Source organism: Citrus clementina, unplaced genomic scaffold (assembly GCF_000493195.1).
Source record: "Citrus clementina cultivar Clemenules unplaced genomic scaffold, Citrus_clementina_v1.0 scaffold_1, whole genome shotgun sequence".
NCBI classification, from domain to species: Eukaryota; Viridiplantae; Streptophyta; class Magnoliopsida; order Sapindales; family Rutaceae; genus Citrus; species Citrus x clementina.
The window spans coordinates 1,553,823-1,568,337 of NW_006263303.1; the positions used below are offsets into that span (position 1 = coordinate 1,553,823).

Consider the following 14,515-nt stretch of genomic DNA (forward strand, 5'->3'; position numbering starts at 1 on the left):
GTTAAAACATCGAGCTATTTGATCGACAATCCATTTTTTTATAAAGTTCGGTTAAGCGTATTCACGTAAAGAGTGAATTGTCAAACAAGTCCAAAGACATATCTATATCGTTAGCGCATATTGGACGCTGTTTTGCATAAGCAGAGGCCGCTGGGACCTTAAAGTCTAGCGCATATTGGACGGCCCCTATAAAATGACTCGAGGATCTCCGAATTAGGCGACTAAAATCCTCATAACACAAATAACTGAATAAACCGCCAGAAGCGAACGTAATTTTTGTTGAGAGCTCATTTCTCTGGACCAAGACTATCTTTGATTGTCTAAGCTCTCAGGTCAAACTCTGACTCTGCTTTTCAAATAATTCTATTCAATTCTCAGTGTTCTTTCTAATTGACCACTTAGAAAGAACACTGATGCATATAGCATTATATATGCAAGCTTCGTGTACGGTACTGTGATTGTTTGTTCAACTCTGGAACAACTTTAATTTACTTCTGAATGCTTAAAGATCAATTTGTATGTATGTAGGATTGAATCTTGGAGATAGCCTTCACTGATGATCTCATTTCTTTCTAAGATTTAGAAGGTTTCTTGGTTATAGTAACTGTTAATTCATCTTGATTTATTGCAGGCGTTACTAGGGTTTTGACGAAGATGGCGAGTAATTTTGAAGATGGAGTTATAGATTGTGGGAGTCATGAGGTTGGCTGTCCTTATTCCACTATTGAAATAAAGATTAAAACATTGGATTGTCAAATAAATACAGTTCAAGTAGATGAGCATGTAAAATATCTTATGCTTTGTAATGCTTTACTGAAAAATTGCCTCACTTTGGTTTACAGCTTAATTATTGAATGTCTATGAGTTGTGTATGTATTTTTCTTTCATTTGAATAGTTGGTACACGGCATCACTTGCAAGTTTGTCGACGCCATTGTTTTCATATCTACTTGACCCTTATCTACTATAGCTGATAGTCTATCTCATAGAATATGTATGCATCTTGTGGGTTCCAATTCTTGCATCCAATTCTTGCATTAACGGAACAAATTGTTGCCATTACTGGTGTAATATTGCAGCAACAGCGGCTGCTACATCAAGGGAAAGTTTTAAAAAATGACCACATCCTGTCAGCTTACTGTATCCTTTCTATAGGTTATTAGTGTTATGTCCCTATTCTCGACTTATCTTGAAAGTTCTTCCCATAAAAGTTTGCAGGTAATTTATTAAATTCCATATCGCCAAATAAAAATGTCGTTTTGTTGTCTTGATGGAAACATGGTTTGGGAAGAAATAACAATCTATTGTATGTGGGAAATGCATAGTTATTGTAAGGATGTGAAAGAAAGATGTCCCTAATTTCTATAATTTGCAAACATATTTTTTTGGCTTAATTCAGTTTAGTCGTAGAAGATGGACACGTATTACTCCTAGTTGACGGACCAACATTCCCTCATCATCAGAGAACGTGCTTGATAATTCAGGTTGGATTTGCCTTTTATTTTCAATCAACTTATTAGATCCTTTTCTGGTCATGATGGAACTTTCTGTGAAAATGAGTATCTCTTGACAACAAGCAATGATCATACTGTTACGTAACATTTTTCTTCAGTTTTCCTTCATCTCCTCAGGATGTTCCTTTTCAATGTTACTCTCTTTCTTTAGTCATCTCCACAAGATGCTTCATTTTTAATGTCAGTCTCGTTCTTTACTTTAGGGTAAGCACATTTGTATCGGTATTCTTGCTTTTTAGGTCTCTTGAGGATTGTTCACATTACTGTTATCAAATATTGACCAAGTAGCAGAATTTGCAGCAACTTACCCTGCTTCAAGTTTTAGCAATCCTCAAATGGATCTCAATCGGGTGAGTACTAGAGTTATTAAATTGAAAGAGTATACAATTCCGTACCTACCATTAGTTAGAAAAGCAATAATTATATCCTCTCTCTCTCTCCTTTTTTTTTTTGTCCCCTGAAAATTCATTTACCACATGTCAGATTTTCTCCACTCTCAACTCTTCCCAAATTGCAACTACAGGAAGGAACAATGAAGAGGTTGATCTTAGGGTAAATGTTTGGTGATTCATTTCCTGAAACAACTACTGCAAAATAGCTTGTTTGTATTTCATTAGAACTAAGAAGCCCGCCTTATCTCTGTACATTTTCTTTTCTCCCGATGGTCTTAATCATGCTAATTTTTGGTGTGTAAATTGTTCAAGAGAAATACACACTTATGTGCTTTATCCAAATGTACGACATTCAGGGAATGTGACAAAGTCAAGTGATCGGATAGTTTTTGTTAACCTATTGGCTAGCATAAATTTATGAAATGGTTCTCTTAATTGAATTAAGGATAGTATCTTATTATATTTTGAGTAACAGCTAAAGCCATTGAAAATTTATCTTCTGGCATGGTTCCGAGGTTCTAATTGACAGTTTTGTGAAGTCTTTTTGTCCCCTTTGGGGAGCTTGTGCTTATCTTCTCGAACAACATGCTAGCTGTTCTGTAAATCTTGCTTGCTAATCTATTGATAGTTGTACCGAAAGTCTTGTAATGCTTTTGTATCAATGTTCCTTATCATTTGGCAGGAACCCTCCTTAGAGAGACTGTCAGAACCACAAAATCTCAATGCCATAAGATCTTCTAGCAGACGTTAACCTGACCTGGCTCCTGAATGTGATCAGTCAAATTCATCAAATGTTGCCACTTCTCAAATCCAATCCATTTTGGAGTCTCTGCAGCCGCCAGTAAGTTCTACTCACTTTTCTTTTTCTTCTTTCACTGTCTCCAAGTATTATCTTTGTGAATAAAACATTTCTTTTGGCATGTTCCAAATAGAGAACTATATGAGATCTTCAATTTTGTTGTTGCTGTTGATTTCTGATCTATAACAACTTCATTTCAGTTTCTGAATCACTTGAGACTTGAATTTGATATCAATCGTCAGTAGTACTCTTTTATTGTCTTATAGACACCATTCTGACCTTCAAATTTAATTGTAAAGTTACGTGATCAGACAGATTGCTGAAATTTTGAATTGTCTTTAGGGACTGGAGCTCAGCATCGGAGTTTGCAAGAGTTGGATGTTGATCCTCATGCAGCTCGTAGGCAGAGAGGTCTCCCCAGACCAGCATCCTTAGCTGAAGTGATGATGTCAACAAGACAGTTATTGATGGACAAAGTTGCTGCATTATTATTTGTAAATCACTAAACTTGTCACGAACCTAATAGAAGAAACATTTTGCAGTTGAGGAACTTAATCTATAACTTATATATGTATAGAATCTTCCAAGACAATTGATGGATCAAGCACAAGTAACAGATTCATCACCTCAGATGGACATTCAAATGAATGCTCGTAGATCAGGATTTCTTTTGCAAAATGTAGGTGCTATGTTGCTTGAACTTGGTCGCACAACAAGGATAATGCAACTGTGTGAAACATCAGTGTGTTAATATATCTCTGCATAATCCCTTTGATTTTACCTGTGATCAACCTTGCTCTAACCAATTCATTTAGTCAGGCTGATGCTGTCATTTTAGCTGAACCTTCTATACACCTCTGGATTTGGCCCAAACCATATAATGATTGCGGTAATCTATACTCAATATTGTTGATTGTTGATTGTTTCTTACAAGCATTCATGGCACAGCCAATTCCCATTTGCAAAATCCCTAGTTGAACTGCAAAATTGGTTGAGGCATAGGACATGAACGAGCTTATAGTTTCTACAGTCATGTTTCCTTCTGATAAATATAAATTTAGGGCAGCTTATAGCATCTTAAGTATCCACTAAAAGTTGACTCTTTTCTTAAGAAACTAGTTGCAATAAAGAGCTCAGTACGAGGACACAACACCTATTGAGATTCAACTCATCATACGATAATAACTATAGCCAATGTATGATTTTTGGAGAAATGGTTGTTTTCTTGTGCAGGGTCTGGACTCAGAAGATGACCCGCCATCACCTCCTGGTGCGAAACGTCCAAAAGCAATATAAGTTTTCTCGAAAGTCCATTGCGTTACATTTTCAATTGTATGGGCTGCTAATTGAAGATTTATTCTTCCTATTGCTTCCTTAGAATGAGACCTTTTACTTGTTTCTGCAGAATTAAAGATCTTTATATGTATTACCAAGTCACAGATTAGTAAGCGCGTGTTATGTGGATTCGTGACCGGCAATCTGGCATCTAGGGAGATTCTAATAGTTAATGAGGAGATGTCGCTGCTGAGAATAGTCAATTCTCGATGAATACAATTCGTTTCTACTATACTTTTTAGTCCAAGTCCATATGGTAAACTTGGGAAACATAAGCATAATATTTTCCCTTGTACAGAATTTGCGTATGGTAATGTTTTGTATTTGGTGTTTTTTAAATTTGTTTTGGAGTACAAAAATGTTTTAGTTTGTTGTGAAAATGAAAACCCATACAAATAGTGAAAGTGTATTTGGCTTGGCAGCTTGTTTTAATTTGGAATCCATGAGTGGTAGAAAACAGAATAATAGAGAACATTATACATTTTTATGCAATAAAACATAAAAGAAGAGATATTTGGTTTTTGTATTTCTTGTTTTTACAGCAGTTAAAAACACTTTTACCAAATAAGTTTTATATTTTTATATTTTTCACAAAACGAATAAATAAGACGGTACCAATACACCCTTAATATTTTTAATAAATACTCAATAAAAACTGTTTTTGAAAAAAGTATTACCAAACGCATATTTTCTATTTTTATCATTTTCAACTGTCTACCAAACGCATATTACTGTTTTCAATTTTAAAATACAGAATATAGAAAATGATACCATACGTATATTTAAATTCAAAATACAGCAACTGCAAAACACCATTTTTATTCTCAGAAAATACAAATTCAGAAACAATACCAAACATGCCCTAAATAGGCTTTTACTCATAAAACATAAAAGAAGAGATATTTAATTTTTGTATTTCTTGTTTTTACAACAGTTAAAAACACTTTTACCAAACAAGTTTTATATTTTTATATTTTTCACAAAACGAATAAATAAGACGGCACCAATACACCTTTAATATTTTTAATAAAGTGATCAGAAAAAAATTATAACAAAAAGGTATTGATAAACCTTGTTATGTCTTGTAATATTAAATCGTAAATCAATAGCAAGGTTGTACTTTGCAAGCTTTTAATAAATAGTATTAACTTGTGTTAAGCAAATGGAAAAATAAATCTTAAATGCCTGGTGTTTCTTTTTTCGGGGAGGGGAAAAGAAAGGGAAATGACAGGTCGTTTAATGTATTAAAAAAACAAAATTTCTTATTCCGAATTTCCCCTTCAAAAGAAGGGCGTTTTAGTCATTGTAATCGTTTTAGGGTATCCCATTATAAAACCCTCGTTACAGCATCACTTCGACCCTCCGCGCTTGATTTAGGGTTTTCTGCATTGTGTTAGCCACCTCCGCCCAGTGCGTTCATCATCCTCAACAACTCAGCCCCGAAATCCAGCCATGGCGGAGCAGGTCCTCATTCATCTCTCTTCTGTTTCGCTCTGACTAGTCGTTCCTTTCTTTCTTTCATTTTTCTTTTCTTCACTCTAATTCATTGTCGCTTTCTTTGTTTGTTTGTGTTCAGACCGAGAAGGCGTTTTTGAAGCAGCCCAAGGTGTTTCTCAGGTAAATACTTATCTTTATTTTTGTATTTAATAGTTCCGATGCGTTTTTTCTTTTTTGGTTAGTGAGCGCGTGCCGTGTTGATATTTTGCAGCTCGAAGAAGGCAGGAAAAGGAAAGAGGCCAGGAAAGGGAGGGAATCGATTCTGGAAGAGCATAGGCTTGGGATTCAAGACTCCCAGAGAGGCAATTGAAGGTTTGATTTTTTCCCCCCTGTTTCGTGCTCTTCATAGTGTCGATTTATTTGAATATTTTCTGCTCTTTTTATTTTTGCATATGGATTAAATTTTAAATTTTAGTTAGATTTTAGTGTTATTTGTCCAAAATGACTGCTGTAGCCCTTGTAATTTAAATTGCTAGTCGATTGGTTTTGTGAACTGTTATGCGCGGATCTCGTCTATTTGGTGCTAGTATCTTATACATTGTTTGGTATTGTTGAAAAATTGTCTGGCTTTTTTTGCACCTTAAATTTTTTCAGAAATTTTTAAGCAATTAAGCATTAAAATCTACAGTTACGTGCCTTTAATCTGCTCTTGTGCGATTAAGCATTGCATGTGTGCCATACTCTAGTCATGCTCATTTATCGAATCTGTTTCATAAAACTATGTGCAATTTGTGATTTAGTAAAGAGATTTGTTTGTTGTTGTTATTATTGCATATTTGTTTGTTGGGTAAAGCTAATGATTGGCAGAAGTGATTGTTGTCATTTTATTTTATGTTTTCTTATCAGTCTGTTTCTATCCGCGTTTGGGAAAGAACCCGAGTCTTAATGAGTTTATGTTTTTCAGGGACTTACATTGATAAGAAGTGTCCGTTCACCGGCACTGTTTCCATCAGGGGTCGTATCCTTGCTGGTACTTGCCACAGTGCTAAGATGAACAGAACCATCATCGTTAGGCGTAACTACCTTCACTTTGTGAAGAAATATCAGAGGTAAAGGACTTTGACAGTACTTACTTTTCCTTCATTGGTGATTGCTTCTTTTATTGCCATTGCCCCTTGCATAAACAATAATACTTTCTTCTTTGGTTATTCTTTAGGTATGAGAAGAGGCACTCTAACATTCCAGCACACATCTCACCTTGTTTCCGTGTGAAAGAGGGAGACCATGTTATCATTGGCCAGTGCAGGTGAGAGTCTATCTGTTTATTGCCATGTGGGAATTATATATCTGGTTTTTGTACTAATTGCAAAATGCACGGTGTCTGTCCGATTTTGGTAGGCCTTTGTCAAAGACGGTCAGGTTTAATGTCTTGAAAGTGATACCTGCTGGGTCTTCTGGTGGTGCAAAGAAGGCATTCACGGCGATGTGAGTTGGAGTCGGCTGTTTCCAACATTAAATTTTTGCTACTTTTGTTCCATGGGACTTTGTTATTTGGATTTTTGCATTGGGAATTAAATCCTGTTATGTCCTAATATATATTTTCTAGAGAAGTTAATTTTTCCTTTTGCTTGTTAGTATTTTCTTTGGTTTGGTTATGACATTGTTTTATTCCATATTTGTTCAATGGGATGAATGCGTAGTGACTCTGTTATTGCTTAGGAAAATAAGTGTCGATTCCTATACCTTTTTATTTTCACTTTAAATTTTTGTTATGGAAAGGATGAATTTGCATGTGCATGGGCCTAGTTGCCATTTTTTCACGAGCTTCAGGCCTAAGGCATTAGTGGATGCTGGAGGGGTTGTCTATTCTTTAAGGAAAACCATAAGATTTTAACAGTTGCGTGCAATTCTTACAGGTTCATTTACCCAATTTATTACTTGTATATTTCACATACAGGAAATTTGCAACTTGAAATTTCATTGAGATTTATTGCACATTGTCTTGTAATTACCAGTTGGGTGTTTGCTTCATGTAAAAGCACAGTGGTTCAATTTCTGTGATTGTTGGAATGCCCAAAAAAACATATTACGTTACCAGGACTGCAATCAGACATGTTCCTGAACCGAGAAGTGACATGCTTGGGTGGGCGGTAATGGCCTACTGAATTGAACCGGACTCACTGTAATCCGTTCAGAAAATTTTGGACCGATTGGTTCCAGGCTTAGTTCGATTATTCGAAAAAAGATTGTACGAAACCGAAATAAAGAAATACTTGGGGAATTGGGATTTTAGTTGGGGATCAGATTCGGAGAGTCGGTATGTTTTACCTTCTCAATTTTATTTTATACACTTTTCGACTAGCCACAAATGTTTTCAGATTTATCCTTGTTAAAATGGTTCAAAAAGGAGTTTTCCCCAGTCCCCACCCACACACTCCCTCTCTCTTCCAAGCTCATGAACTTCTCCTTTTTCACACTCCTCACATCTCTCTAATTGATTCAGAATTTTGCATCAAATGACAGTCTCTAAAACAAATCTCAAATTGAAATTGTCACAATAATGGATCACCACATAAATGTTTGAGGGAAATACTCTGACGAGACCAGACGTGATGAGCAGATGTTTGGTGGCAGAAGTCTGCGAGCAGGTGTGTCCTGTAAGAGCCAGGTAGCAGGGAAACAGGGGCAGGAATATCCTGCTTATCCACGAGCACGTCATCCGCGAGGCCAATTTCCTGTAAGAAGCATAAAGTCATTCCTGCTGTATTCTTGCTAAGGGTTGATTCGAGGAGATCCGGTCAACGACAGTTGGCGAGGCATGCTCTCCAGTCCGAGAATCTAGGCACGAAGGCCACGCAACCACCCACGACTACGGAAGTGGGGAATCCACGTTCGAGAGGTGGGAGGATAACAGACGTAGACTGCGGAAAACTGAGATTCAGAGGAAGCCTATAAAAAGGTAGCCAACGAAGGTAAAATGGTTAGCAATTTTGATTCTAAAAGAGAGAAAACAACCTAACAGCCATAAGATTTGTGGCAAGCGTTTCCCGAACCTTCATATCTGACTTGAGTGTCAGAGGGTTTGCGCCGGGAAAACAACCGGCGTACTCTAACCTGTCTGTGTGCGCAGGAACCTCTGGAGAAGAAGCTTTACGAGGAGAGATCCTGGTCGTGGTGAAGTTAATCGAGCAGAGACCCTGGTCGTAGAACGAGGAGAACCAGAATCTCGCATCAACATTTTGGCGCCGTCTGTGGAGAGCTGAACAAAAAGCTTCTTTTGATAGCAAGAAGAGAAGGGAAGTAGCTGAAAAGCAATGGAGACAGGAGGAAGTAGTGCACAAGGGGGTGATATGAGGCTTAACGATTCCGTGACGCTAAGGGTGATAGCCGGGGGCCCAACATTGGCTGGAGATTCCAACAGGTCGAGGAAGAATTATGCTAGATACGCCATGACCAGCAAAGAGGTATTCTTCAACACCCCAGCAGCCAAACGTGCAAGAGTTAGGCAAGTGCCAATCATGTGGACAGATGAGGATGAGGAAGGGATTTTATACCCTCATGAGGATGCTTTGGTCATCAATGCCACTGTTGCTAGCAAGAAGTTTGACAGGATATTGGTTGACACAGGGAGCTCAGTTGACGTATTATTTAAGTCAACCCTGGAGGAGATGGGAATAGCAGACCGGAAGCTGGAATATACCAACACCTCCCTGAAAGGGTTTGGGGGAAGAAAACTGATCCCTCTGGGCATGGTCGAGCTGCCGATCACAATCGGGAGCTCCCCGACGGAAAGGACAATGATGCTGGACTTTGTGGTGGTAGACGAAGAAGGTCCTTACCAGATGATCCTAGGCCGGCCGTTTCTAAGGATGAGCAAAGTGGTATTGTCCATCCATTATCTGGCTCTCAAGTACCGAGTGAATGGGGTAGTTGGTGTGGTACGAGGGGACCAGAGAATCGCTAGAAGCTGCTACTCCTCGGCAGCAAGGGAAGCAATGCAGATAACATCCCTCGATACCCGAGTGGAAAACAAGAACGGCAGATAGGAACATGTAGAGGATCTGGAAACAGTAAGCCTGGGACCAGAGAATCCGGGAAAGACGATCAGAATCGGGTCGAGACTTAAGGGAGAGCAAAAGCAGGAGTTGGTGAAATGCTTACAGGCTCATGCAGATGTGTTTGCTTGGACACACGAAGACATGCCAGAGATTGACCCTGAGGTAGCATGTCATAAGTTGGCAATAAAGAAAGGTGCTCGGGCAGTACGGCAGAAGAGGAGGTGCTTCAACCAGGAGAGTTATGAGGCCATAAATGGCGAGGTGGAGAAGCTCTTGAGAGCAGGGTTCATTCGGGAAGTCAATTACCCTGAATGAATATCGAATGTGGTGTTGGTAAAGAAAGCAAATGGCAAGTGGAGGATGTGTGTGGACTTCACAGACCTTAACAAGGCGTGCCCAAAAGACATCTTCCCTTTACCAAAGATCGATCAGCTAGTAGATTCAACGGCTGGACACGGTCTGCTCAGTTTCATGGACGCGTTCTCAGGATACAACCAAATCCCCATGTACGAGCAGGATGAGGAGAGCACGACTTTCATCACTAACCAGGGTTTGTTCTGTTACAGGGTAATGCCATTTGGTCTCAAAAATGCTGGGGCCACCTATCAGAGGCTGGTGAACAAAGTCTTTAAGCCATTGATCGGGAAAACCATGGAGGTGTACGTGGATGACATGATCACCAAATCTAAAATCCCGAAGGAACATGTCAGACACCTCGAGGAGACCTTCGGGCTTTTGAGGAAATATAGGATGAAGCTCAACCCGGAGAAGTGCGCTTTTGGGGTCGAGTCAGGGAAATTCCTTGGATTCATGGTGAGCCATAGAGGGATTGAAGCAAATCCCGAGAAAATCCAGGCGATTGTGCAGATGAGGTCTCCTCGTAACCTGAAGGAAATGCAGAGCCTCACGGGGAGGTTGGCGGCGTTGAACAGATTCATATCCAAGGCTACAGATAAGTGTCAGCCATTCTTTCAAGTGATAAGGAGGGGGAAGAAAACAGAATGGACACCAGAATGCGAGGACGCCTTCCAGAACTTGAAGCAGTACTTGCAGCAAGCTCCACTGCTGTCCACACCGAGGGATGGGGACAAGTTATATCTCTATTTGGCGGTATCGGATCGAGCCGCCAGTTCTGTTCTGGTGAGAGAGGAAGAAGGAGTTCAGTATCCGATATACTACACCAGCAAGGCCCTGCTCGACGCTGAGACCAGATACCCACCGTTGGAGAAATGGGCACTTGCCATTGTAGTTGCGGCTCGGAAGTTGAGGCCATATTTTCAAGCATTCCCAGTCTCGGTAATAACAAACCAGCCATTGCGTCAAACTCTGCACAAGCCAGATGCTTCTGGTCGGCTCGTCAAGTGGGCTATAGAGCTGAGCGAGTTCGACATAGACTACAAACCCCGAGCAACGATAAAGGCTCAAGCAATGGCCGACTTCGTAGCAGAATTCACAGAGCCTGAAGTGTGTTTAGACCAGCAAGATGTAGTTACAGACAGTGGCGAAGCTTAAGTATGACAGATGTCTGTGGATGGGTCGTCAGGGGAGCAGGGTTCAGGAGTAGGGATTGTATTGGAAGGCCCTGAGGGAGAGGAGATCTCTTATGCTGTAAAGTTAGAATTCGCAGCCACCAATAACCAGGCAGAGTATGAAGTCTTGATAGCAGGATTGGAGTTGGCTAAGGCCGTGAGAGCAGATAAGGTGAAGATCAGAACTGATTCCGAGCTAGTCGCGAATCATATCAGTGAAAGATTTCAACCAAGAGAGGAGAAGATGGAATAGTATTTGAAGATAGTCAGGCGGATGATGGGGAAATTTGAAGCAGTGGAGGTGATACAAATCCCCAGAGAGCAGAATAGTCGAGCAGATATTTTGGCCAGGATGGCAGCGGTAGCAGACCCAAAAATGTCAAAGTCGATCCCTCTAGAGGTGAAGTCCAGCCCGAGCATCGAGTAGAATCTGGGGGTATTGCAGATAGAACAAAAATGCACGTGGATGGACCCGATAACTTCATACCTTAGAGACGGGGTATTGCCACCAGATAAGCTGCGGGCTCGGAAGATTAGAGCACAGGCCTCGAGATACACGATGATTGACGGGATACTGTACCGGCGAGGATGTACACTACCTTTCCTTCGGTGTTTGGATGAGGACGACGCAGATTACGTTCTAAGGGAAATACATGAAGGAATTTGCGGGAATCATTCTGGTGGGAGGTCCTTGGCCCACAAGGCTCTAAGGCAGGGATATTTCTGGCCGACAATGCACCAGGATGCACAAGAGAAGACCATGAGCTGTTTAAGCTGCCAGAGTTTTGTAAGTTTCTCCAACCAACCACCAAAGAAGCTCACCTCTATGGCCTCCCCTTGGCCATTTGCTCAATGGGGGATTGATCTGATCGGCCCGCTGCCAAAGGGACGAAGAGCAGCAACGCATGCAATAGTTGCCATAGATTACTTCACGAAGTGGATTGAGGTCGAAGCCCTTAGCAGGATCACAGAGAAGAAAACAACAGACTTTGTGTGGAGAAACCTGGTATGTCGATACGGGATCCCATATGCCCTGGTAACGGATAATGGCAGGCAGTTCGATAATCACAGCTTCAGGGATTTCTGCCAGAACCTCGGGATAGAGCTGAAGTATTGCTCGCCTGCTCACCCCCAATCGAATGGACAAGTAGAAGCAGCCAACAAGACAATCAAGAGGCTTTTGAAAACCAGGCTTGGAGCAAAAAAGGGTGCATGGGTTGATGAGCTGTCAGGTGTGCTATGGGCATACAGAACAACCCACAAAACAGCAACTGGGGAGACACCGTTCGCCCTGGCTTTCGGACATGAAGCGATCGTGCCAGCTGAGATAGGAACGACCACGCACCGAACAGATCATTTCAATGAGCAGGATAACGATGAGCAGATGTGTCTGAATCTTGATCTGCTAACGGAAAAGAGGGAGCAAGCAGCTGGTCGATCTGCCATTTACCAGCAAAGGGTTGCTCGTTATTATAACCAGAAGGTGAACATACGGCAGTTCAAGGTCGGAGATTGGGTGTTAAGGAAAGTGAATCAGAACACCAAAGACTCGACTCAAGGAGTGCTCGGTCCGAATTGGGAGGGGCCGTATAGAGTCAAGCAGCTAGTTGGACCAGGAGCTTACAAGCTGGTTCGCATGGATGGCCACGAGGTGAAGCGCCCATGGAACGCAGCACATCTCAGGAAATATTTCCAGTAAGAGTCGTTAATATTTCCAAATTCTCTCTGTTCGTAGTTGTTGTTATTTATTTTATGTCAAAACAATTTCGTGTAAGTTGAATCCTGCAATCAATGGAGCGTCGAGGAACTTCATTCACTTGAAACTGTGAAAAGTCACTAAGGCATGCAAAGGCTCGACAAAGTCTCAAAGCCTGTTTATGGCGAGACAGAAGCCAAGCGTGCCAGGATCTGCTCGGCCGCGAGAAGGCTAGCAGAATCCCAAGCTTTGAAGAAATTACCTAAGGCATGCAAAGGCTCGACAAAGTCTCAAAGCCTGTTTATGGCGAGACAGCAGCCAAGCGTGCCAGGATCTGCTCGGCCGCGAGAAGGCTAGCAGAATCCCAAGCTTTGAAGAAATTACCTAAGGCATGCAAAGGCTCACCAAGTCTCAAAGCCTGTTTTATGGCGAGACAGAAGCCAAGTGTGCCAGGATCTGCTCGGCCGCGAGAAGGCTAGCAGAATCCCAAGCTTTGAAGAAATTACCAAAGGCATGCAAAGGCTCGACAAAGTCTCAAAGCCTGTTTATGGCGAGACAGAAGCCAAGCGTGCCAGAATCTGCTCGGCCGCGAGAAGGCTAGCAGAATCCCAAGCTTTGAAGAAATTACCTAAGGCATGCAAAGGCTCACCAAGTCTCAAAGCCTGTTTTATGGCGAGACAGAAGCCAAGCATGCCAGGATCTGCTCGGCCGCGAGAAGGCTAGCAGAATCCCAAGTTTTGAAGAAATTACCTAAGGCATGCAAAGGCTCACCAAGTCTCAAAGCCTGTTTTATGGCGAGACAGAAGCCAAGCGTGCCAGGATCTGCTCGGCCGCGAGAAGGCTAGCAGAATCCCAAGCTTTGAAGAAATTACCAAAGGCATGCAAAGGCTCGACAAGTCTCAAAGCCTGTTTATGGCGAGACAGAAGCCAAGCATGCCAGGATCTGCTCGGCCACGAGAAGGCTAGCAGAATCCCAAGCTTTGAAGAAATCATCTAAGGCATGCAAAGGCTCACCAAGTCTCAAAGCCTGTTTTATGGCGAGACAGAAGCCAAGCATGCCAGGATCTGCTCGACCACGTGAAGGCGAGCAGAATCCCCAAGCATCGAAGAAGTCACTAAGGCATGCAAAGGCTCACCAAGTCTCAAAGCCTGTTTTATGGCGAGACAGAAGCCAAGCGTGCCAGGATCTGCTCGACCACGAGAAGACGAGCAGAATCCCAATCCTTGAAGAATCAAAGGCATGCAAAGGCTCGTCAAGTCTCAAAGCCTGTTTTATAGCGAGACAGAAGCCAAGCGTGCCAGGATCTGCTCGACCACGAGAAGGCGAGTAGAATCCCAATCCTTGAAGAATCAAAGGCAGGCAAAGGCTCATCAAGTCTCAAAGCCTGATTTATGGCGAGACAGAAGCCAAGCGTGCCAGGATCTGCTCAACCACGAGAAGGCGAGCAGAATCCCAATCCTTGAAGAATTGAAGGCACGCAAAGGCTCGTCAAGTCTAAAAGTCTGTTTATGGCGAGACCCGAAGCCAAGTATGCCAGGATCTGCTCGACCACGCGAAGGCGAGCAGAATCCCAAGCATTGAAGAATTTTCAAAGGCATGTGGCAAAACCATGTGCCAAGCCAGAACCTGCTCGACCATACAAAGACGAGCAGATTCTCAAACGAAAAATAACTCATGATTACAATACAAGAAATATATCAAGAAGATGGTGGATTAGTAAGCCGAGCAGCATCGGTTGGCTGGACCTCCTCAGGT

The 14,515-nt window shown here is 41.7% G+C and overlaps 1 protein-coding gene and 2 long non-coding RNA genes across 3 annotated transcripts; all 3 read left to right on the plus strand.

Moving 5' to 3' along the window:
- Positions 1-103: 103 nt before the first annotated feature.
- LOC112095850 lies at positions 104-1,481 on the plus strand. The gene is made up of 3 exons (XR_002904000.1): positions 104-332; positions 632-702; positions 1,399-1,481. It is a non-coding gene; the product is annotated as an uncharacterized LOC112095850 (long non-coding RNA).
- A 265-nt stretch (positions 1,482-1,746) lies between these two features.
- On the plus strand, positions 1,747-3,484 carry LOC112095849. Its single transcript, XR_002903999.1, has 4 exons — positions 1,747-1,863; positions 1,997-2,065; positions 2,588-2,746; positions 3,047-3,484. It is a non-coding gene; the product is annotated as an uncharacterized LOC112095849 (long non-coding RNA).
- Positions 3,485-5,373: 1,889 nt separating this feature from the next.
- On the plus strand, positions 5,374-7,187 carry LOC18053992 (40S ribosomal protein S11). Its single transcript, XM_006450303.2, has 6 exons — positions 5,374-5,503; positions 5,616-5,656; positions 5,748-5,848; positions 6,441-6,585; positions 6,693-6,782; positions 6,875-7,187. The coding sequence occupies exons 1-6, from the start codon at positions 5,492-5,494 to the stop codon at positions 6,963-6,965; spliced, it is 480 nt and encodes a 159-aa protein (XP_006450366.1). The 5' UTR covers positions 5,374-5,491; the 3' UTR covers positions 6,966-7,187.
- Positions 7,188-14,515: the final 7,328 nt, after the last annotated feature.